Genomic DNA, 21,170 nt, shown 5'->3' with positions numbered 1-21,170 from the left:
CTCCGTCTCTCTGCTGTGTTTGGAATCCTGTCACGCAAATATAGGCGTTAGTAATCCCCGGCGATTTTCAGCCTCGCATTCCCTTCAGAGACTCAACATAGCAGTGCTCTGTATCTTCCAGCAGCAAGGCTCTGCGGACAAGCGCAAATTCGAATGAACAGAGGTGAGGGCGGGGATCAGTTTGCTGAAGGGCGCTGCCTTAGCACCAAGGCATCCACTTTTTGTAACCCAAGAGCTTCGAAGCTTCAAGCATAAGTGTTATAAGCAAACCTGCGTGAAAACAGCCTAGAGCATGGAATAGAGGTAATGGTACTGAATTGCCTTGAAACGCTAAATGGCATGTCAAAGATATAGGTACAGTATCCGGCAACTGTCACTTAGTACAGGGCACCTTATCCTTGTATCATGCTGGCTAGGCTCAAAACCTCCAACTTACCTAGGCGCATATCTATCCGGCGTCTCTATAGCCAAAAGTCGACACTGATCCATTTACGTCCTCACTTTTTGCTCCGATTCTTATGCCAACGTCACTAGTCACACGGCTTTATCACGGGGGCCGGGTTATTGCCAGCATTGATTTCATCCCCTCACGGCTAAACTTGGCATGTCTAGATCGTGCGTTACCCCAGCTGACTGCAGACGAACCAGAGCACGGAAGCCGGTGTTGAGATGAAGAAAGAGGAGCCATAGAAGAGAGAGGAAAGAAGATGGAAAACAGGCCGCACCAGGGTGCCTCGTACAACGGCTTTCAAGGACCTCGCCTCTGCTTCTTCGTGTCCATGTCATCCGCCGCTGCAGTGGGGCCGCAGCCGAGTGATCACTGATGATGACCCCAAGGCCAGATCGACGGCTAGAGCCCACCGAGTCCACTCTTGGCAGACTCGTCTCTTTGTCTCGAAGGACGCCCTGCCTGAACTGCCATATTTGGTCAGCGCGGACAACCGCCTCCGCATTGTCTTGAGGCTTTTGTCTGCACCTCGACGCCACCTTTCTGGCAAATTTCTAGGACGGTGGCTGCGGCGGGCAAATCACGAGAGCGGGATGATCTAGGAGGGCACGGCACTGGGGGCCACCAGACCGAGGGTAGGCCGCTTCTACGGCATTTCTGCCTTCGGCTGCCTTCGTTCGGCGCGATTCCTGAACATCTGCTTGGAGGTGGTGGCAATAACGAGACTCGCTGGTACCGCCTCATGTTTCCTGGCGGCCTTTGTCTTGGCGGCAACAGCCTTGTCGTCTCGCTAGCTTGCGTCTCGCGTCTTTGTTTGTGATGAATCTCTCTTTGCCGCGCTGTTTACGTACACACATTTGCACACACGCGCGCACAAGCAGCTCGGCCATCACCTCGCCATTTCTTGCACTTTTCCAAGGTATGATAGAGTTTTACCTCTATCACATCACCCAATGTGTTTCTGGATGCATGTACGATTTTTTCCGGAACAAATTTCCTTCAGATACGGCATTTTGGAGCTCCACCTTTGCTTGAATACAAAACAAGGACGAGTAACGCTTTGTTTCCTCCTCTCTGCGATAGGCTGTAGCTCGTCCATGCAAGCATGGCGTGGCAATCGGCACTGGACAAGCATTCAAGTGTATGCTTGTTCCCCAGAGACTGATAATTGATACTCGTGGGTCGCGATTTCCCGCAGATACTATCAATCAACCAAGCTTCAGCCCATCACGGATGCAAACAGGCCATGGCAAGGTGTGGCCTTGGTCCCATGCCTATGCCCCACCATCACCCGTTTCAAGCCCACCCATCCTCTCCATGGTCCCTCCAATAATGCTAGCAGTACGAGTATTGCTACAGGTACTTTGCACACGTCGTTTTTTCCGACACCACCTTCGACGCCCCCTCGCCCCCCCTGGCTTTGGATGAATGGAGCTGGTGCTGAGAGTGGTAGTATCTACTTGTCCTGCATAGCATTGGCCTGCTGCCAGGCGGCAGTCGTTTTTGAACCGCCGGTTGCTCGTCAGTGCCGCCACGAGATCATCTTGCAATCTACCTTTTTATCCGCTTGATACATACATCTTTGATCGGACGAGCATTAGTACACGATGGTGATTGAGCTCCCAAACCAAATTGCTACACGTATGGAGTATGGCATAGGCACTCGTTTAACTATATATATACACCCTACAGAGCACGATACTAACCCCCCTTGCCGCCTACCCCGGCCACTGCCGCCTCCTATCTTGACGGGGAGCTTCGGCGCACATGGAACGAAATCGTCGAATGGCAATGGGCCTTCTCTCTTTCCTTACTATAGCCCTTTTGTTCAAAATTGCTTTTCCCACGTTTGGCGTACAAGTAAAGCACCGATGACTGCGAGAGACCAAGACGGAGTGATCTTTCCCAGATAATACGCAGAGAGGCTATCCACCTTTGCCCACCTCCTCCATGCTGCCAATCGGCCGATTTCAAGCCCGCTCGCCTCTTTTTAAGGTAAGCACAATTAGTGCTAGCGTATATCCTCTTGAAGCCAGCGTACAGCCGAGTACAATAGAAAGATGCGTTAGGTACATGCACTAGTCGAGTGGTAGACAGATTAGGAACTGAGCCTGAGCAGTCTGTCTCATTCTCTCCCTCTCTATCTGTATGTTTATATCCTTACTTGTCTACCGCTTTTCTTAACAACAGCTACGTAGATCTACGCTTGCCGCTATCTTTTGCTTGTACATACAAGAACAAGCTCAAAGGTATAAGATCCTTCTTGCGGTCCCGTTTATTTTGGCCATCGCTTGAAAGCATACACACTTGTCATTTGCAGTAGCTTATTTGCATGTCCAGCACCATGTAGCTTATTATTGCTACTGTACTCCGTACTCCGTACCGCGCCACTCCAATACTTGTGCCATACCTTCTCCCTCTGGTCAGGGATCCTCGTTGAGAGGCGCCTCCACTAACACCCCTGCAAGTGGCTCCTTGGACCGGCCTCTTGCCCTGTCCTGTCCTGCCCTGTCTTGCCTCGTCTTAACTTCTCGCGCGGCTGCCCTACCTGGTCGCATTTAATATTGCGGAGCAGTCCTCTCTTGTCTTTGCACATGGCTGTCTGCGTCTTGGCTCGAAGCCGGTGGTTGTCCGTGGAGCACTGTACGAAGCAAGGAGCAGCGTCGTGATCCCTAGTCAGTGAGACACATTTTGCGTCTTATTCTCCCACCTCCACCAGCGTCTTCTAGAAACTATTCAATTAGCCCAGATTAACCTTGGCTTCGGAGTATTCTGCCTCTGACTGCACAAGCACCAATACTGGTTCGCTAGGTTCCGGAGCGCATCCTTCAGCGGCTTATGAGAATCTCGTCTTTGAGATGAGCAGGGCGCTCTCCACCATACCCTGGCTCGTCAACTTAGCTTTTCTACCATGCCGAGCCGGGTAACGACCGTGTATATACAAGTCGCTGCGCCAGTCATCAGCACCCCTGGTGCACGTCTCGGCAGAACCGTCTCCACGCCTACCACTCGGTATATGCAAAGGCTAGTGGGCCTTTTTTGGGTAGTAGTAGAGGAAGACAGAAATCTCATGCGAAGGACGCTTTGAACGAGCGCTGGTGAGATTGATGGGCGCCCACGTTTACTCCATACATGCAATACCTACCACACGTTACAATAACACGCGAATTGCTACTACGATACATACCATCGAGTGCTAGCAGGGTCAGCATGGACCATCAACAAAAAGCCCCCGAATGCGCCTACAAGTATGTCTTCTTTGCTGTGCTCCGTACCTGTATGCAAAATCGAAGGCAGGCGGACATTGTCAGGAAGAAGGGGGCGTGTACTGTGAAACAGGCACGTTCACCTCGAAATAAGGGAGAATCAAGATTGGGTTTTGATCAATGGTAGAATCATCGCTCGGCCTTTTTTTTTTCGGCCTTGGTTCTTAATTTCCTCTCGTGGTCCTCCACCAATATTACCTAACTTGTGTATTTCCTCGGCGTATTGGGAGATTGGTTTGCAGCGCCACTGGACAAGATTTTTGAGCATGTCTCGCGCCGCATGGAGAGGCGGTCGAGGCGGTCCATCAGCGATGACCAAGCGGAGAGAGGTTAGAAAAAGCGATCAGTACTCTACCCACTTCTCGGGTCTCATCTCTTGACAGAGGAACAAAGCCAAAGACAAAAAAAAAATGCAAGAGATCAGAGGCTGCATAAACAGGTAATAATGAGGCATCAAAGCAAAGGAAGCAGAAGAAGAAAAAATTCAGATACCCACCCACACACCCCCTGGGTATGATAAACGAATGAAATGGGTAAAAAAGGCCGACGATGCTTGTGCTCTCCAGCATGAATTTCAGGCATGCACCGCTTGCCCACCGGACGTCAGTCCAAAGACTTGCAGGGAATCCTGGGGATCCTCTTCAAGCGTCTGATGAACGAGATCCGAGTTCGACCCCTCTCATTGCCGCGACGTACTCCCCCCCCCGTCCTCCTTCCAAGAATGGCTGCATGCGTGGGGACTCAATGGGCTATTTTCTTGCAAGTCCGCTGCGCCTGGCTGGCGCTTGTGTCAAAGAGTCCGAATCATTATTCCACTTAGCCTCACTCGAGTCCTTTTGCTTGTGAAGAGAGCATGGGTCTTAGTCCGGAGTGGACCAGCGTCCCTGGGCCCTCTCCGTAGACAGAAGGCCATCTTAGGTCCCGTACTGGGGTGCAAGGCGGCGGCGGCCCTCACCGGAAGTGCCTGCCCGCAAGCCCGTTCTGCTCATCGAGCTGTCTTTATAGACACACACATGCGCGCACATGCGCATACATACATCCATACATACAGGTACTCGGCTGTGAGTAATAATAGGATCGATATCCCACTCCCGGTCCAGTGCCGGGCCTTTTAAATCTACCAACCACTCCCCTCCATCATCTGCCGCCAGTCTATTATTTATGGGCTCACCTCTTATTTATCATCCTTTATATCCTGTTCTCTTCTCAACTTCATCCTTCAATAATATCTATCGTTGTACGTTGTACACTCGCCTCTCTTTGAAGGAGTTGTGAAGCAGTTTGCTCCCGAGTGGCGAAATATATCAAGAGCCATTTCACTCACTTGATCCTTTATCCGCCGCGACATCAGCCCCTGAACTCCATCAGTCAGCGTAGCAAGACTCATCACGGTTTCCTCAGCGAGCGTAAAAGCAAAGAGGGATATGCGCCCATGATGACAGCAACGGCATATCCAGTAACCATGTCAGACCTCAGAGGAGAGCCTGCTCATTCGAATTTCTGGTCCACCTACAACGGTTCCGCTCACTTGGCCAACAGACTCGGAACAGCAACAATGGACTCTGGCTTTCATAGCTCAGCTTCGGCGTCCCCTCTCCCAGGGCGCCCTCGCAGTGGCCATGACCAGTCCTACACCTATGGACGGTATCCTCAAGAAGAATCCGTTGCGTATGACCGTCACTCTCAATCGAGCCTGTCTGCTCAGCATAGCTACCCCAGCCTCAAGAGGCCCTTCTCGCAAACTGAACCGGCCGCATATCAGGAAATCGTTCAGGACTTGCGAGATGACGGCTCTCGATTGACGGTGAATCAAGATCATAAACTGCTGGCTTTTCGGCGAACACAGGATAAGCATACCATCGTGGATCAACAAGGCCGAATGCAGCAACTGGAATTATCCGCCCAGCTTCATGGCATGTTCTTTCTTTCTGAGATGCCATCGACTGCCAGCGACGGGACTGCCTTACAACCCGAATTAACTTGCTACAGAAGGAATCTGTTTCAAATTAGTGGTTCTTTGATCACCCCCAGAGGACAACTCTCTGTCGTCAACGAGAGCAACGAGACCCTACTGGTGACAAGCATGGAGGTCGCCATATCTGCTATTGAGTCTGTTGATGGCAACCCCGTCCGCCTCATCGTCATTCCATGGAAAACTCCTCCACCTAATGCCCCTGAAATTAACCAAAGCCCGGATCAAGAACCTGCCGCCCTCCCGTTGATTCCCTTCCAAGATGACGGATCTGAGCCTGAAGGAGACTACGCCGTTTATCCTATCGGCTGGCGCCGACTCCAGTTCAGAATGTATGTTTACTTACCTCTCGAATTCTTACCGAAATCCAGTTTCCCTCCATTTTTTCTCATCTTGGAACAGAGATCTGACATTAGGTAACAGTGCTACTGCAAACAACGGTCGACGAAAGGAGCTTCAACAGCACTTTGTGCTTCACCTTAAAGTGTTTGGAACCTTGTCTGACAGCTCCAAAGTTGTCCTGACAGAATCCACCACTGCCCCAGTTGTAGTGCGCGGCCGCAGCCCGCGCAACTTCCAAGCCCGCAGAGAGATCCCCCTGCTGGGATCAAGCGCTGGCTCAAGGGGCCAAGCCTTGGTAGAAACCGGCTTGGGAGTTGTCGCTGGCGCATTAAGTGTAAAGCCACAAGAGCTCAAGAGAAGTGTGGATTTACAGGTACCACGCTCGAACTTTACCTTTAGCGCTCCCAAGGTCCCCGGGAGCGGACAGCTGGGTTCAATGAGACCTGCCAAGTAAGTTTTAAATTGCGACTGGGTTATTTTCCGAGTGAGCTAACAGAATGTCAAGCCCATATCCAACTTGGAGTGCTAGTAGTAGCAGCACGTCTATCTCTCAAGTCGCCTCATCTGGCCCAGGAAGCTACTCAGCGGCAACGATGGGCGCTGATACGTATTCTAAAGTTTCCATGCCTACCGCGTCGACCTTTACTTCAGATCCCCAAGAGCTGCCACTTCAATCAACGATATCATCCTTGCCACTTGAGCAGCAACCATCGGCTCGTGGGCAGTATACCTATGTACAACAGCAAACTTCCGGATCCCAGCTGCCAGCTAGCACACCAGCAGTGAGCGGCCAGGATAGCGCTTTGAGCATCCCTAGATATGTTGAAAACGGCCGACCAAACAAGAGTCCGAGACATAGCGGCCAGCAGTCTGTTCATGCAACCAACTCCGTGAACAATAGCGAATCGCCCGAGTACCGGTACGGATCTACGACGCAAGGATCAACCTCTTCAAGGGAATACTATTCGTCATCACAAGCCTGGTCTAGCACCGTCGCCGGCGAGAACAGCTCCACTACAGCTTATAATACAACTGATGCGAGACCATATCCATTCTCCCATGACTCCTATAAGGCGGGGACAACAACTGGATCTTCAGCGAAGCCTGAATCTCGCGGGTCGTTTGAGCACATGCATAATTATTCATGGACTGCAAGCTAGGTACTTGCAGCATCATGATTAAGTGTGAGGCAATTTCGGCAGGCAGCTACAGAGTATCCTTTGTTTTTGTCGTTTCTTTCGGTTGTAAATTACTAGGGATTTTTATTTATCCAGGATGGACTGGGACATGTGTGCAATGAACACTTTGATTCTACGGCGCAAATAGGCAACAAATGCTATGGAGGCTTTATTTCACGGATTTATCTATGCTTACCTATGTACATACTTTATGCATATATACATACAGATACACAGATACACAGATACACAGATACACAGATACACATACGTGTTCGTGTTCGTGTAGGTGCATGTGTGTATGTATGCTTATACATTTAGGCAAACATTTGGATTTTGGACGGGCAGTTGGTTGGAAAGGTGGCTAAAAATATGATTAATCTGTTATGGCGTTAAGGTCAAACTTGGTTATTGGGTCCGTTGGGACGAAGTTGTGGTTCAGGTACTTTACAATACAAAGATACCACCCACAATGGCGACTTGTGATGGGCTGATAGTTGATTTTGATTGCTTCTTTTTTTTTTCTGTTAGCGAGATGAGCGCTTTTCTTGAAGAGCTCTGATTGGACGGCAATAGGTTATACACGAGATACCTGCCAATGGCACTTTTGTTCTATGACAAATTATGTGATGCATTATTCGAAGTGATTGCAGTCACCAAGTGCCTGGGCTAAATTAGGGGGAAAAAAGAAAGAGGAAGAAGGCCACGCGGAAAAAGCCTCTCTCTATTCTGTGCCTTGATTAATTTGCGTGAATTGTCTACTGCACGCTCTATGCAGGGCTGCATGAGATGTGACCCTAGGCTAATATAAACATGTACGTTGTGTAGCATGCAGAACTGGCGAGGCTCAGTTGCTTACTCCTTTCGAGCGAGGGCACGGCATTGGAAAGGATAAATTCAAAATAGATTAAAGAAGGATTACATAGTATGTCAAGTTTCTGTTCTCTTTTTGCTGTTGCTCCTGCGCTGGTTTCCGGGCGTGGGGGCCAAAGGTGTTGATTCCTCGTCATATTCCATATTCCCTTGTAAGCGGGGGGGTGTTCCTGGCTGCTTCTTCTTTTCGTGACCGTTGGGGAGGATTCCGGGGCCTTGGTCTAGACTCTAGAGAGATAGGAGCTGAATCTAGAAATAGATACGTATGGAATTGGATGTGTGCAGAATGCTGCGTGGAGTGCTTAATTGCTGCCATATAAAGAGGTACAATGTATTGTTGCTGCTATGTGTGGGAGGCATCTGTACTTGGAGTTGGGTGCCCCCTAGTACAAAGTACGCCAAAGGCTGGCTGTACTTTACGTTAGTAGCAGCGTAGGGGGTACCTGGGTACATATGGACATGCTCGGCACCTTTGATAAGATAAGCCAACCTTCAAAGACAGCGACACATTTCTGTCTGCAGTTTCGCTTTATGTTGGCTTGGATTTAGTTAATTGAGCGTTGACGTTTTCCCGAGGCGTGACGCTAATTGGATTATACCTATTTGTTTCATCTCACTTTTTTTTTCTTGGACCTTTGTATCTCATAATAGGCGATTGGGGCACGTCTAAATTTAGCAGACTCGGGATTGGACGGAGGGGGAAAAAACTTTTGCCCTGTCATACTGGAAACGAATCACCATGTTTGAGGTCCCTGATGCGAAGAGGTATGAGCTGCTCTCATCTCTCCCTCTCTATTACTTGCATATTTGCTTCTTGTAGATGTTTGTAGGCTAATTAGTCAACTAGAGTTCGCCGAGAAGATTTACAAGCATCGGATGAGTCTTCATGGAGTGAGAGCGAACCCGATGCCGAGCTGGAGGCACGGCTCAATGCGCAAATCGCCAGATCCCTTGGGCTGGATGAGAGTGCCTTTAGTGCACCGAAACCTCAGATTACTTTACCGGTGGTCACAAAGCCTCAGGTTGTTGGAAAGAAGGAAGATGAAGAGCTCGACTCTGATGAAGAAAGCGAGCCAAAGACGCCAGCTGAAGGCTCTCAAGTCAAAGAAGACGGCGAAGACGAAGATGAGGTTTATGCTTTCCGACTATTCAGCGCGGCTGGTCCGGCGCCACAGGTTGTTCTTGAAAACACCAACAGAGTCGTAGAAGGCAAAATGATTTGGGGGCGGCCGTTATCATACTACCTGGTCACGGATTTGTCGCCTGAGAAGAAGCAGCAATATGAGATGGCAGCCGTGAGCGGCGAAGACGTCATTGAGCGATCGAAAGGGAGGGCGTGGGGTCTTGAGCTCCCTTGGAGAGTCCAAACCATCAAAGTAACCCGAAAAGCTGGCCGACAAAAAGGAGAAACCGTGGCTCACGTTGAGGATGACCAGCCGGCGAAGAGGAAGCGGCCGGGGAAGAAGCGTAGAGTCGCGATGAGGATCAAGGCGAGGGCAAAGGCGCAGGCTGAGGAAGCGGCGAAGCAGAAGATGGCTGAGAAGGAGGAGCACATTAAGGATAAGAAGAAGAGATTGAATCGGCTGAAAAAATTGAGGAGAAGAGCGAAGAAGAAGACTGAGAAAGGGGGAGGTGGTGAGGCTGGCGGTGAATCGGACGAGGACATGTCAGACGCTGAAGAGTAAGAGGAGCGAAACACTTGTATATAAAATGCATACATAAGAACAGTTTGGTATATATTGCAAATTATAGAATTATATTTTCAAAAGTCTACGAAATGGTGAGACTTTTCTTGACTGATTCTTTCCCCCATCTGCTATTACATGATATGCCTACTACCGAGGCCGTGCTTGAGCGCCATAAACCAAACCATGGAAACACTTCGCTGTTGTTGTAGCGCTTGGCCCGCCCAGCCCCAGCAAAGCAGTACCGCAGTACCTCAGGGGACATGAGGGGTCGCCCAGCCAATTGGAGCTGCGCTGCGAGCTCCGGACCAGCGCCCCTCCAGCAGAAGCACCACCTTATCAGAAAGCTACAAAGTTCCTTTGATTCTGGAGCTGCAGCATCTCATCATCACCTGCACATGACCAGTATCAACGCGCGATAGCATCTGCCTAGCGACCATCTTTCTACTTTGCATTCTGGTAACTATATATCACCGTCCTTATGGATTAACTAAACCCCCTGGAGAAGAATCTTTGGCGAGACCCCGCAATGCGCTGCATAGATCGAGAAACCGCCACGTCCCATCGAAAGCCCACCTCATGATGAATAGTTTGTGGTCTTCAGCGAAAACGGCCCAGGGGGCTTCCAACGAGGCTTCCAATGACGCGACACAGGAGCCCATCGAGTTCTCGCCGGATGATTCCGCGATTGACGATTCGGCGGAGCCCTCTTCAGCTCCAATGCTGCCGCCACTTTCGTCTGCCAGAGTCCCCCTTCAACAGTCTCAACAGCAATCGCAACGATATTCGAACGCTATGCAGGGCGGTGGTGCAGGCTATAACTCGGCAGCGCCTCCCGCTTCGTCAAGCAGCAGCAATAATTTTAATAACAGTAATATGAGCCGCGGAGCACCGATACCACAACATGCCCCCACCGACTCTCTCTCCCTGATGCAGCTGAGGCGCATCGTGGCCGGAGTCAACTCTGCCGAGCCTGCGGCATACGATTTTGTCTACACAGACATGGGTCCGCATGCCGAAGAGATAGACGAGTGGTTCGTGTACCAGTTTTGGCAGTGGGTGCGTCTTAACGCGGCTCAGAAGGCCTTTGAGTGGCACTGGAGTCAGAAGTCGGGCGGCAAGCTTGGCTGGGACGATGCAGACCACGACACAAGAGCAAAATTTATACAGGCTGCCATTGCGGGTGTGCAGTCAAACGATGCGGCGTTGAGAGCAACCTCGATTGGCAAGATTATGTACCTGGTCCTGGGTAGATGGGGAGATACGGCCATGCCGCACGCGACGGATGAGACGAGTCGATCTATTGCAAGCATCTCGCAGCTGCAAGCAATAAAGGCGGGAGTCACATGTTTGACGTCGCTGGATGGCCTCTCGGTCGTTTGGGGAGCGCTGAGGAACGTCTTTGAGATTCACTGGTATGAGCCGCGAGTGCTTGAAAACATTAGGTGCAGTCTAACGTGGATAGGTCTGGCGATATTCAACAGGCAAGCGCTCAAGATGCTCAGGACGAGTTGATGAATCTCTTGACAATCATGTACATTGCTGTTCAAGAGACATTAAATGATCCTGAAGAAATGTCTCCTACTTACGGAAAATTGCGTATGTACAGACGGATATTTGCGACTTTGATTCCCGCGAGCGTTGCTAACAAGAGATGACTAGTTGAACTGAACCCCTCACTGGTTGACTTTCTGATGCTGGCGATTTCCAAACTCAGATGGGACGAGCAAAATACAATGCCCCATACTCAGGTAAAGTCCCTTGAGCTTTATATCCTCTTTTGATCCTATGTAAGTACGCGGTCAGGGCATACTCTAACAAATTGATACAGATATTTTTGCTGTTTTGGAAGTCGATTCTCCTTGTATTTGGTGGTACTGATGACCTTGACCGGATCAAGGAGGCCACCAGCGAGTTAGCTGGAGACAAGAACAAAGACACCATCACAGCAAACCCCCTAGACTACCACGTCTTTCGCCAGGAAATCACGTCGAAATATCCTGCCTATGTTCCACCACAGCCATTAATACCTCTAGAGGCTGATAACCCGTCGCTTCTACCACCTCTGCCTAATATAATGACCCGAAATGGTTCCAATGGAATCATCACACAGCCGACTAACATGCAGATGGGAGGAGCATCTATCCTCAATCAGCCGGTGCACATTGCCACCCCGGCTCCATCGCCTCCGCCGTCCCCGGGCGTTAGTGGAAAGGGAGGCAAGAAACAAAACTACCAAACCAACCAAAACTTTCCCTTCATGTATCCTCCTCTTGATGCCACCAGTAATAGTGCTGGCGGGAAGGGTGGCGCTGGATATGGCAACCCTCTGGTCTCTAGGAAATGGGAGGGGAGCGATATTCCCGCATCGATCCTCGAAGCAGGGCAGCTGTTCTCGTCACGCGTTCGGATGACCCGAGCGACCCGTCAACTCTGGGAAGAGCGAGAGCGATTTCTCAAGTTTGAACGCGGCTGGGAGACGGATGATGACGGAGATGATGATGAAAACGATGACATTGAGGACCTTGATCTTAGCGAGCTCACGCTGGAGGAAAAGGAAGTCTTGCGCGAACTGAGAGTAGAAGATAATAAGGAGAAGAAAAAGAAGGAACGATCATGTCCAGGTCCTGAGGTTGACTTGGGACCTTGCCCGGAGAAGCTGAGCGAGCGAGACAAACAACGGCTCCTTGCGGTGGAACGATTCTATGTAAGAGTGCCCATGGCTGCTTGGTTGCTCCACTCTTCCCCTTGCTGATCCAAGAACTAACACCCAAATCTTCTCTTCTAGGCCAACGCCTTGCCTCATCTTCAGTCTATTGTGATCGTTTTGCTTCGTCCAATTCTTGTTAATGTCACGGCTATTGTGACCCAGCAGCAAAATCAGATGGCAGGCATGACCAGTAGGGCAAACAACCCTGGCATGAACGGCGGCCCTGGATCACAGAGGGGTATGGATGGACAAAGCCAACCCGATCAAGAAGGAGAGCCGACTCCTGAAGAGATTGATGCTACTCGGACACGAGAGATTACTTCAAAGGCTATGACAGCCATTCTTCTACTTCTACTGAAGTGGCTTAGACTCTCACGTAAGTGATCTTAGACACCGTTTATTAAGAACTAATAAGCTAACAATGGTTTGAATATTTAGATGTGCTCAAATTTGAATATTTGACTCAGCTTTTACTAGACTCCAACTATCTTCCCTTGGTTCTCAAGCTCTTCGCACATCAAGATATTCAACAAGTAGTTGACAGCAAGATGGACCATGTTGAAAACAGGTAAGAACCACCCTCATCTGTAAGATGCACTGATAGCTATGTTTCATCTTACTTACTACTCGGGCAGCTTCTTCCAATTCTGCAACATTCGGTCAAAGTTTAAGGACAAGACTGAGAGCGATCTCGAGAATGAGGGGGAAGATGTAGACGAAGAAAACGCTCATGGTGAAGAGGAAAACAAGGTGGGGAATCCAGAAGGAGAAGACAGCGAAGATGACGCAGCACCACCGCCTATTAAGAGACAGCGAGAGCTGGAGGAACCAGCAGTGGACCAGATGGAGGATATAGCAGTCAACGGGGAGGACCCCGTCCCAATGAGGCCAGAAGTCGACGAGATGGGTTTGCCTCTTAGCTCTCTTCCGCTGGAGCCCATTACCGACTTCTCCAGGAGGAATTTCTTCTCTCTGATCAACTACCTCAGGGTGATGCAAAAGATCTGCAAGAACAAGGCGCACCGCAACCTCTTGCTTGTGCAGTACAAATCATCCACCATCCTTAAGAAGTCCCTCCGGGTTCCCCAGCCTGAGCTTCGACTATACACGCTCAAGCTCTTCAAGGGCCAGGTACCGTACTGTGGCCGTAAGTGGAGGCAGTCCAACATGCGCGTCATCACAGCAGTGTATCTCCACTGCCGGCCCGAGCTCCGCGACGAGTGGCTTGCAGGTAGCGACATCGACGCCGAGGTGGACTCGGCGCTACCCCTGGAGCAGGCCCTCCGGAGCTTGACGCACTGGCTGAATGTGCGGAGATATCCCGAGAAGATTGCGGCGGACATTCGCATTGCGATGAGGGAGGAGCAGGACTTTTTCTCAAGAGAGCTGGAGAAGGTGGACCTGAACTGGACGGATTTGATGCTCAATGCTGATGATACTATGAGTGAGATGGATCATGCGGAGTCGACTTGGGGTTGACGGAAAGCGATGGCAAAGCCTTTCTTTTTCTTTTTTCTTATGAGAGTGTGCGAGAGATATTAAGCGTGTGACAGGAACCAGCATACATTGCGGCATTAACTAAGTTGATAGAAAACGGGCAGGTGTTTTAAGGACAGGTACGGCTCGCTTCGTGGAGCGTGGGCATGAATGTTTGTTTCCTTTCCTCGCCTTTTTTTTTATAGCTGAGCGAGTTTAAATGAAACTATCTTATATACTATAAAATGCGTTACTGCAACTTGACTTCCAGTGATGAACATGTGCGTATCACGAGTTGAAAGAATGGCTGCCAGGATGTTTAATTTTTTTTTTTCCAAATTTATTTAGACTTGAATTGTCATGATATTACTTATTAATACGAGGTGACGAGTCATAACCCTCTGCGGTGTTTTTTCTCTGCCCACTTATGAGGCTATTTCTAGAATAACATTTGATAGTATTTCGTTCCAGGTGGTTATACAGTCCTTCTCCCAGGCCATATGTCTCGTTAATCACGCATAAACAAAGGGTATTACTTCTTCCTCTGAGTTGCTATCGTACATTCATACAGTAGCTTCTGTTTCTCTTCCTGTCTCGTTTTCTTTGTCTTTTTACCAATTTTTTTTCTCTTGTTTTCTTCGCTTTCTTGTAAGACATTTCTGCTTTCGTCTTTTTCACCCATCAGTACCAAGTAGTGTAACATTGCGGGATAAGTTTCCCTTGAAGGGATGATACACTACTAATGGTACGATTTATAAATTGGCTTTTAATGGTGAGAACTGTCATACACGCCATCGTCGTAGTGGTATGGATTTTGCTGCTGCCCGTAGCCAGCCGTGCCGTGTGGAGCCACATAGCCACCAGCACCCATGTATGCCGTGTTTGTGGTGGGGCCGGTGACGCCGGTGTAGCCATAGCCAGACTCGTACTTGTTGTAGCCATCGGTGTGCTTGTAAGGGCTGTCGATGTCGTCGGCATTGAGCTGGTCTGGTAGGGTGTGCTGGGGAAGCATGTTGCCCTCTTCAATGGGATCGGCCTTGTTGGCGCGGCCGAAGAAGCGTCCAAAGAAGCCACCGGTCTTGCGGCGGCCAGAGCCAGAGGTGTAGTCGTTCTGGGGACTAGGGCCGTAGCGCTTTTCCTTCTGGTGGTGGCGAGTCAGAGCAAACTCCATAAGGATGGAGAAGACGAAGAAGATGCTAGAGAAGATGTTAGTTTGTTTTTTTTTTTTGCCCTGGACTTCGTATTCTGGAGAAGGGGGAGGAGGGAGAGATGCTGGCTTATTGAAATCACAACTTACATTGCAATGATGGCAACAGCCAGAGATGCACTCTGCAGCCTGCAGGCGGTGTGGAAGCTGGGCAGCTTGGTGAAGCCACTATTCGCTTCAACCGTGCTTGACGACTGGCCTTTTCCAAAAGGTGTATCCAGGACACCGGTGCAGCTGCCGGCGCCATTCTTGTTGGCGACGGCAACGTAAATGTAGGCGCCGATGAAGGCGATGTCAAGCACAACGGCCAAGAAAGCGGTCAAAGTGTGGCCGGCAAGGCAGCACAGCATAAGCAGTGCCAAACCAGTGTACAGAGTGCCAGCTCCCGAGATGCCCTCGACGGCTCGTAGACTGGTGGCGATGGGGAGGTTGTGGTTGTGTAGCGTTGCGAGGAAGTACGAGTAGATGGCGAGGATGATGGCGCTGCAGCAGAACTGTATGCCGCGGAAGAACCACTGAAGGAATTTGAGGCCGAAGCCTGTTCTGGCACCCATGATGGATGTGTCAAGGTTTGTGCGAGTTGAGATGCTGAGAGAGGGTATGAAAAGGAATTTGGAATTTGGTGGTGTGAGAGATGTATGTCAGGTGTAACTCTCTGCTAGAGGATCATAGGCGGTAAAGAGGAAAGAAAACTGTTTGGAAGGCCCAGGATTAATGAAAGGCCGGACGGTGGAGAGCTCAGTAAAACATGCAACAAGCGAGGGAAAAAGGCGAGTCAGTGGGTGGATGAAGATTGAAAAGTAAAAATACAGAACCGCAACAAAGAATGTGCGATCATCTCTCATCCATTCATTCATTCACCTTGTCACCAACCTTTTTCCGGACGCACTCACATGCTTGTGGCGGGGCCAAAGTCGTCACAGGATGACGTACTCAATTAAGGTTAGTGGGCGGCGTACCGGCACTGTGGCTGAGGCGGTACCTCGCGGGTTGCTGCGGCTGGCCTTGGCTGGTTTTGGCTGCAGGACGCTATGAGAGGCGACTTTTGGGGTACAAGCCCGGTGGAGGATGGGTACCTCTCCTTACGCTGGTTGATGAGAGGTTTTCTTCGCTTTGCTTTCCACAGAGATGGATGAAGAGTTTGATTTATTGAGGTTGTCAACATGGATTAGAAGATTAGCGATACTAATCTTACATGCAGTTACTATATTTCAGCCGTGTCTCCAATCCTTGGGGTGCTCAAGCAAGCAAAGTTCAGAAGTCTATCTATCTTAAGACAAAGCCTAGAGGTGATGGTGGCTGTGCAGCTGCTGGGCAGAGCATCGCCATCTTCCGGCTCAGCTCAACTGTGAGGAATTGCCAGACTAAACGAAAACTACTGGGTAATGTGGCGCGGGTGCAGATTCTCCGAAGAGGGTAGACAGTTGGAGGCCTTTCTACTGGGCATGAGTCTAAAGCCAATCTTCCAGCTACCTCAGCACTAAAAAAGCACAAGTAGGCCACTGTGTAGGTGACGAATGCGTGGCTTCGACGAGGTAAATGATGGGTGAAGATGAAAAATGGGGGATTTGCTGGAGCTGGGTGCCTTGTATAATCGCATGTACCTGATTGAACTTGTCTCGACTGGCAAATGGGCTGCGAGACAAGACATTTCAACCACGTTGCGCGAAGATCTTACCTGCAAGGGCAAGACATGCGCGATGATGCTCATTTGTTCGCCACCCCCCAGTAGTAGCGAGCATCATCAAGGGGATGCCGATCGATTGCAGAACAAGGCCCAATGGAGAAGTATAAATAAATAAGAATAAAAATAAAAGAGGAGAAGAGAAGAAAGAGAAACATCTAATCTCACTGTACCGTAGTCAGAAAGTGTGTACGACATAGCCTAGTCTATGCATCGGATACTCTGGACAGTCTCTTCAACTCTGCTGCCTGGATCCAAAACACTTTGACACGGAAAGGCGTATGTAAACCGAAGGGCTGGCAAAAATGACTACGGAACGACAATAAAAGCGGTGCGGCAGAACGTTCTAAGCGATTCTCCGGGGTCGGCCCCTCACTAGCAGTAGTGCAAAAATATGCAAAATATGCCGACTACTATCCTCCATGGTATTTAAGGTAAACTATGTATAATCACCCATATATACCTACTTTATAAAGAAGGGAAAAACAAGAGTAAAAAGAAAACTTTCAAGATACCGTCTCGTTCTCAATAGTGCTCCTGTTCTCACCATCACTCTATATTTCTACCTGAAAGCTGTGCCAATTGGGGTTCCATCAATCTATATCGGGCATCAACAAGCAGGTAATTAGGAGCCATGGGATCCGAAATCCGTTCCAAAGTCCCCTATATCGAAACGCCGCTCATCAAATCCACAACCCTCTCAGAAATAGCTGGCTGGTAAGGAGACATGATTAATTCCATGGTCAATGCCTCTTATCAGAGCAAGGCGCTAACGTCGCATCAGCAATGTCTTCCTCAAACTGGAAAACCTCCAGCCCTCAGGGTCATTCAAGTCCCGCGGCATAGGCAACTACATGGTAGCCAAGCTCGCTGAGCAAGGGGCGGATCCCAGCAAGACTCACTTCTACTGCTCATCCGGTGGAAACGCCGGGCTGGCCTGTGTCCATGCCGCCATCACCCTGGGGTGCCGAGCCACTATTGTCGTTCCCATGTCTACTTCAGTATATATGATGGACAAGCTGCGGCAAGCCGGCGCTACAGACGTTATCCAAATAGGGGCATCGTGGCAAGAGGCCGACGAGTATTTGACGGGCACTCTCATGGAGGAAGCCCGAGCAAAGGGTGAGGTTGCCATCTATGTGCCTCCCTTTAACGCCCAAGAGATCTGGGACGGCAACGCAACCATCTCGAAGGAGATTGCGAGACAAATTCCCACCATGACCAGACACTACCCGATATCCATTGATGGAAAATCAGACGATGATCCGACAGCACGCATAGAGAACGTCGACGCCATCGTCTGCAGCGTGGGTGGAGGCGGCCTCTTCTCTGGCCTGATGCAGGGCCTCGACGACCTCTCCATGCAAAAGACCCGAGTCGTTGCTGTTGAAACATTAGGTGCCGACTCCCTTTACCAGGCTGTCCAAAAGCGCGAGCTTGTAACCCTACCTGCCATCACAAGCCTCGCCACCACTCTAGGTGCCAGGACGGTCTGCAAAAAGGCCTTTGAATATGGCCTCCGCGAACAGGTCTCGACGGTTGTAGTCTCCGATGCCGAAGCCATTGCCGCAAGTAAGCGGTTCGCTAGCGAAGAGCGCTTCCTTGTCGAGTTGTCGTGCTCGGTTTGTCCTGCGGTGGTATACGGTGGCAAGCTGAAGGAATTGGTTCCCGGTCTCAACAAAAATAGTGTGGTTGTCCTTGTGATATGCGGAGGAGCCAATATTTCCTACGAAATACTACAACACTATACCGCAACCCTTTCATCTGCACATTTGAGCTAATAAAGCTAGAAGGAAACGAGAAGGAGATGATAGAAACATAGATCTAGACTACACGCTAAACAGGGGAGAGTAAGACACAAGAAGGTGTTAAACCGGAGATTTGACAAGTATAAATTTAGACATGGCTGAAAATGCCTATTTCGTTGTTAGTAACATCAACTACTATTGTCATTAAAGCGTCCGGAATCCTCCGTGGGATGATAATTACTCAGCTGAGCATGTCTCGCGGATAAAGTCGAAGAAAGGCGAAAAGGGAAAGCAATAATTGATTATGGTCATTTTTCATTTATTTTGACGTGTGCGTTGTCTCAACGATCTATATTCGGGAAATATAGTATGCTAGCCAAATCATCTAGGTCTGGTAGGTATTTGGCGACCCTCCAAACTGTGAGGCTGATGTAGACGAGGACCTTGGCACCGGCATCTCGGCACCTCTATGGGCCAAACAAACGGACCATGCAGGTCGACTCTCAAGACTCAAGGTGCGTGAAGTTGAGAAGCACTTGTAGTAATGTGGGGGTTCGTGGTTCTCGACTCTCTTTCTTGTTGAAAAGGAGGCCGAGCCTGCATGCTGTTCAATAGACTCATCACATACGTTGCATTGTGAACTGCATGGTGGTATAGCAGGGCTGATGAAGCTGCATAGTATAAAGAGAACTCTTGCTCAATCCTGTGGCGATGGCCCGCGGACGGCCGGGATCTGGCCGAACGATTGCTCGTGAAGGCGGAAGTGGTGTGGCCGAACTACGGCTCGCTGGCTGCCCCGATGCAGGAAAACGGGTCTCCTTGGAAACAATCGTGGTGCTGTCCTAGTCTAGGAAACCAGCCGCTCTGCCCATTGTAAAGTGACGCATATCTAAATCCCATGTGCACCTCATTCGGCCATGGTTGATACGTATTGACTCCCGAAGAAGAAGATGTGAAAACAACCAGCAGCCGAGAACAAATCATCTGCTATGCCACACATCGAAGATGCTTTGGAGTGGACTCCTCGACATTGTTTCGGGGCTGGGTGGAGTCGGGACCAAAATACCAAGACAGCCAGTCTGAAAGCCTATTGTCAGCATCCGTCCGTATCTGCGACTGACCTGCATATGATTGAAAAGCCAGCCGCTTATTGGCTCACTGCTGGATGGACTCGGGACCCAATCCGTCATGGGCTGCGTCCAAAAAGCCGCTGGAGTGCAGACGAAGTGCAGATATTACTCCATAGATATTGGGAAGCTGCAGCAACAATCTGCCCTCCAAGGCAGCCACGCGCGGATAAATTACTGCTCACGATCCACTGCATATGCAGTGGTCGCAAAGGATTGATCGAAGGCCGGGATACGAGGCATTCACGAAATTGGCTGCAGCACTTGGACTTTTTTTTCTTTTTCTTTTTTTTTCTCCCCATTCCTTCTCCCTTCTCTTTTTCTCCCACTTCTGCTTCCATGTGGTCTCATGGCACTGCTGGCGTAGCGGCGAACCCCCATACAGTATCACCAATCTCGTCTAGCTGGACAGGCAAATAGACGAGCCCAAACTTTCTTGAGGGTGTGATTCAAGAGCCATGAGTGACCAGTCAGTCAGCGATTTGTTGTCTGTGTTACCACGGCAATATTAGGTCCATGGTAGAACTAGAACCATAACCGCAACAGCCAAGTCGGAACGGCTCTTGTATGTACTTGTCGTGTGTAGCCGCAGTAATTTCCTCCAGGTGGCCTTCGGCACAGCTCACGAGCAGGGAGTCACCAGATGATAAAGCTACTACCAACTAGCAGTAGTAGCTGACCATCACTAGCACTCGGCACTCCATCCCTGGGCTTGAAAGTTTGCGCTACGGCTGGCTTCCGAGAGTATCAAGCAGGCCCCTGGCGAGCATTTGGGCTACTCGCCGATCCGGTTAATGCTGGTGCTATATCCGATCCTGCTAGCCCTCTAAGAGCCTTGATAACGCCAACAGTATTAGCCGCCCGCTCGACGGTCGCGGGACCTGAATAAGGTAGCAGCAGTGGGCCAACGGATCAAGCGGGATTGGACATTTTGGAGAAGCACATCAACAAACCGTGAGACAAGAGAGAAGTCTGCTAATCCTGTAGATGGTGCCGCCCCCATTGCCAAGATTGGTTCGGTATGCGGCATGCAGTGTGTGCGGGTGGACTCGTTTTCTGCTGCTTCATCTCGTCTATGCCGCCAAGGAAGCCACTTCAATGACAAAAGGGAATGCCAGCCCTGGCCGGCCAAGCAATAGTAGCAGCAGCATTAGCTGGCGCCATGTGCAGCATCAGCACCATCTTTCAGCTGCCAGCACGCCGCCATCCTGCCCGACCAACAGCGCATCCGCGGCTATCGAGGCGGCCCAGAAGGCAATATTGCGACTGTGCTGCGTACAAAACACCCACATGCCACTGGCTGGGCAGGCAAGGGTGCGGCACGGCGGGGGCGGGGGGAAAAGCCGTGAGTGTGAGTGAGTGTGGTTTGTCTTTTCAGCCCGCAGGGACTGTCAAAGAGAAGATAAAAGCAAAATTGGAAACAAACAAATAAGAAATGGCTCGGGTCAGAAGCC

At 50.1% G+C, this 21,170-nt stretch overlaps 5 protein-coding genes across 5 annotated transcripts; 4 read left to right on the top strand and 1 right to left on the bottom strand.

The window, feature by feature from the left end:
* Window positions 1-5,176: 5,176 nt before the first annotated feature.
* Window positions 5,177-7,188, top strand: TrAFT101_008928 (uncharacterized protein; the record flags this gene model as incomplete). Its single annotated transcript, XM_024903688.1, has 3 exons — window positions 5,177-6,018; window positions 6,110-6,478; window positions 6,534-7,188. 3 exons carry the CDS (start codon window positions 5,177-5,179, stop codon window positions 7,186-7,188), a joined length of 1,866 nt encoding a protein of 621 aa, XP_024761646.1.
* Window positions 7,189-8,818: 1,630 nt separating this feature from the next.
* On the top strand, window positions 8,819-9,764 carry TrAFT101_008927 (uncharacterized protein; the record flags this gene model as incomplete). The annotated part of the gene is made up of 2 exons (XM_024910944.2): window positions 8,819-8,844; window positions 8,927-9,764. The coding sequence occupies 2 exons, from the start codon at window positions 8,819-8,821 to the stop codon at window positions 9,762-9,764; spliced, it is 864 nt and encodes a 287-aa protein (XP_024761647.1).
* A 396-nt stretch (window positions 9,765-10,160) lies between these two features.
* TrAFT101_008926 (uncharacterized protein) lies at window positions 10,161-14,200 on the top strand. The gene is made up of 7 exons (XM_066128470.1): window positions 10,161-11,179; window positions 11,230-11,363; window positions 11,427-11,515; window positions 11,596-12,471; window positions 12,553-12,850; window positions 12,913-13,042; window positions 13,110-14,200. Exons 1-7 carry the CDS (start codon window positions 10,344-10,346, stop codon window positions 13,951-13,953), a joined length of 3,207 nt encoding a protein of 1,068 aa, XP_065984589.1. The 5' UTR covers window positions 10,161-10,343; the 3' UTR covers window positions 13,954-14,200.
* A 60-nt stretch (window positions 14,201-14,260) lies between these two features.
* TrAFT101_008925 (uncharacterized protein) lies at window positions 14,261-15,955 on the bottom strand. Its single transcript, XM_024906503.2, has 2 exons — window positions 15,248-15,955; window positions 14,261-15,146 (listed from the first exon to the last, which is right to left on the bottom strand). Exons 1-2 carry the CDS (start codon window positions 15,709-15,711, stop codon window positions 14,717-14,719), a joined length of 894 nt encoding a protein of 297 aa, XP_024761649.1. The 5' UTR covers window positions 15,712-15,955; the 3' UTR covers window positions 14,261-14,716.
* A 1,343-nt stretch (window positions 15,956-17,298) lies between these two features.
* On the top strand, window positions 17,299-18,923 carry TrAFT101_008924 (uncharacterized protein). The gene is made up of 2 exons (XM_024907890.2): window positions 17,299-17,558; window positions 17,626-18,923. The coding sequence occupies exons 1-2, from the start codon at window positions 17,476-17,478 to the stop codon at window positions 18,620-18,622; spliced, it is 1,080 nt and encodes a 359-aa protein (XP_024761650.1). The 5' UTR covers window positions 17,299-17,475; the 3' UTR covers window positions 18,623-18,923.
* The last annotated feature ends 2,247 nt before the right edge of the window (window positions 18,924-21,170 follow it).

Source organism: Trichoderma asperellum, chromosome 5, assembly GCF_020647865.1.
Source record: "Trichoderma asperellum chromosome 5, complete sequence".
Taxonomy (NCBI): Eukaryota; Fungi; Ascomycota; class Sordariomycetes; order Hypocreales; family Hypocreaceae; genus Trichoderma; species Trichoderma asperellum.
The sequence above is the reverse complement of the archived record's forward strand: the minus strand, read 5'-3'. Positions and strand labels throughout refer to the sequence as shown.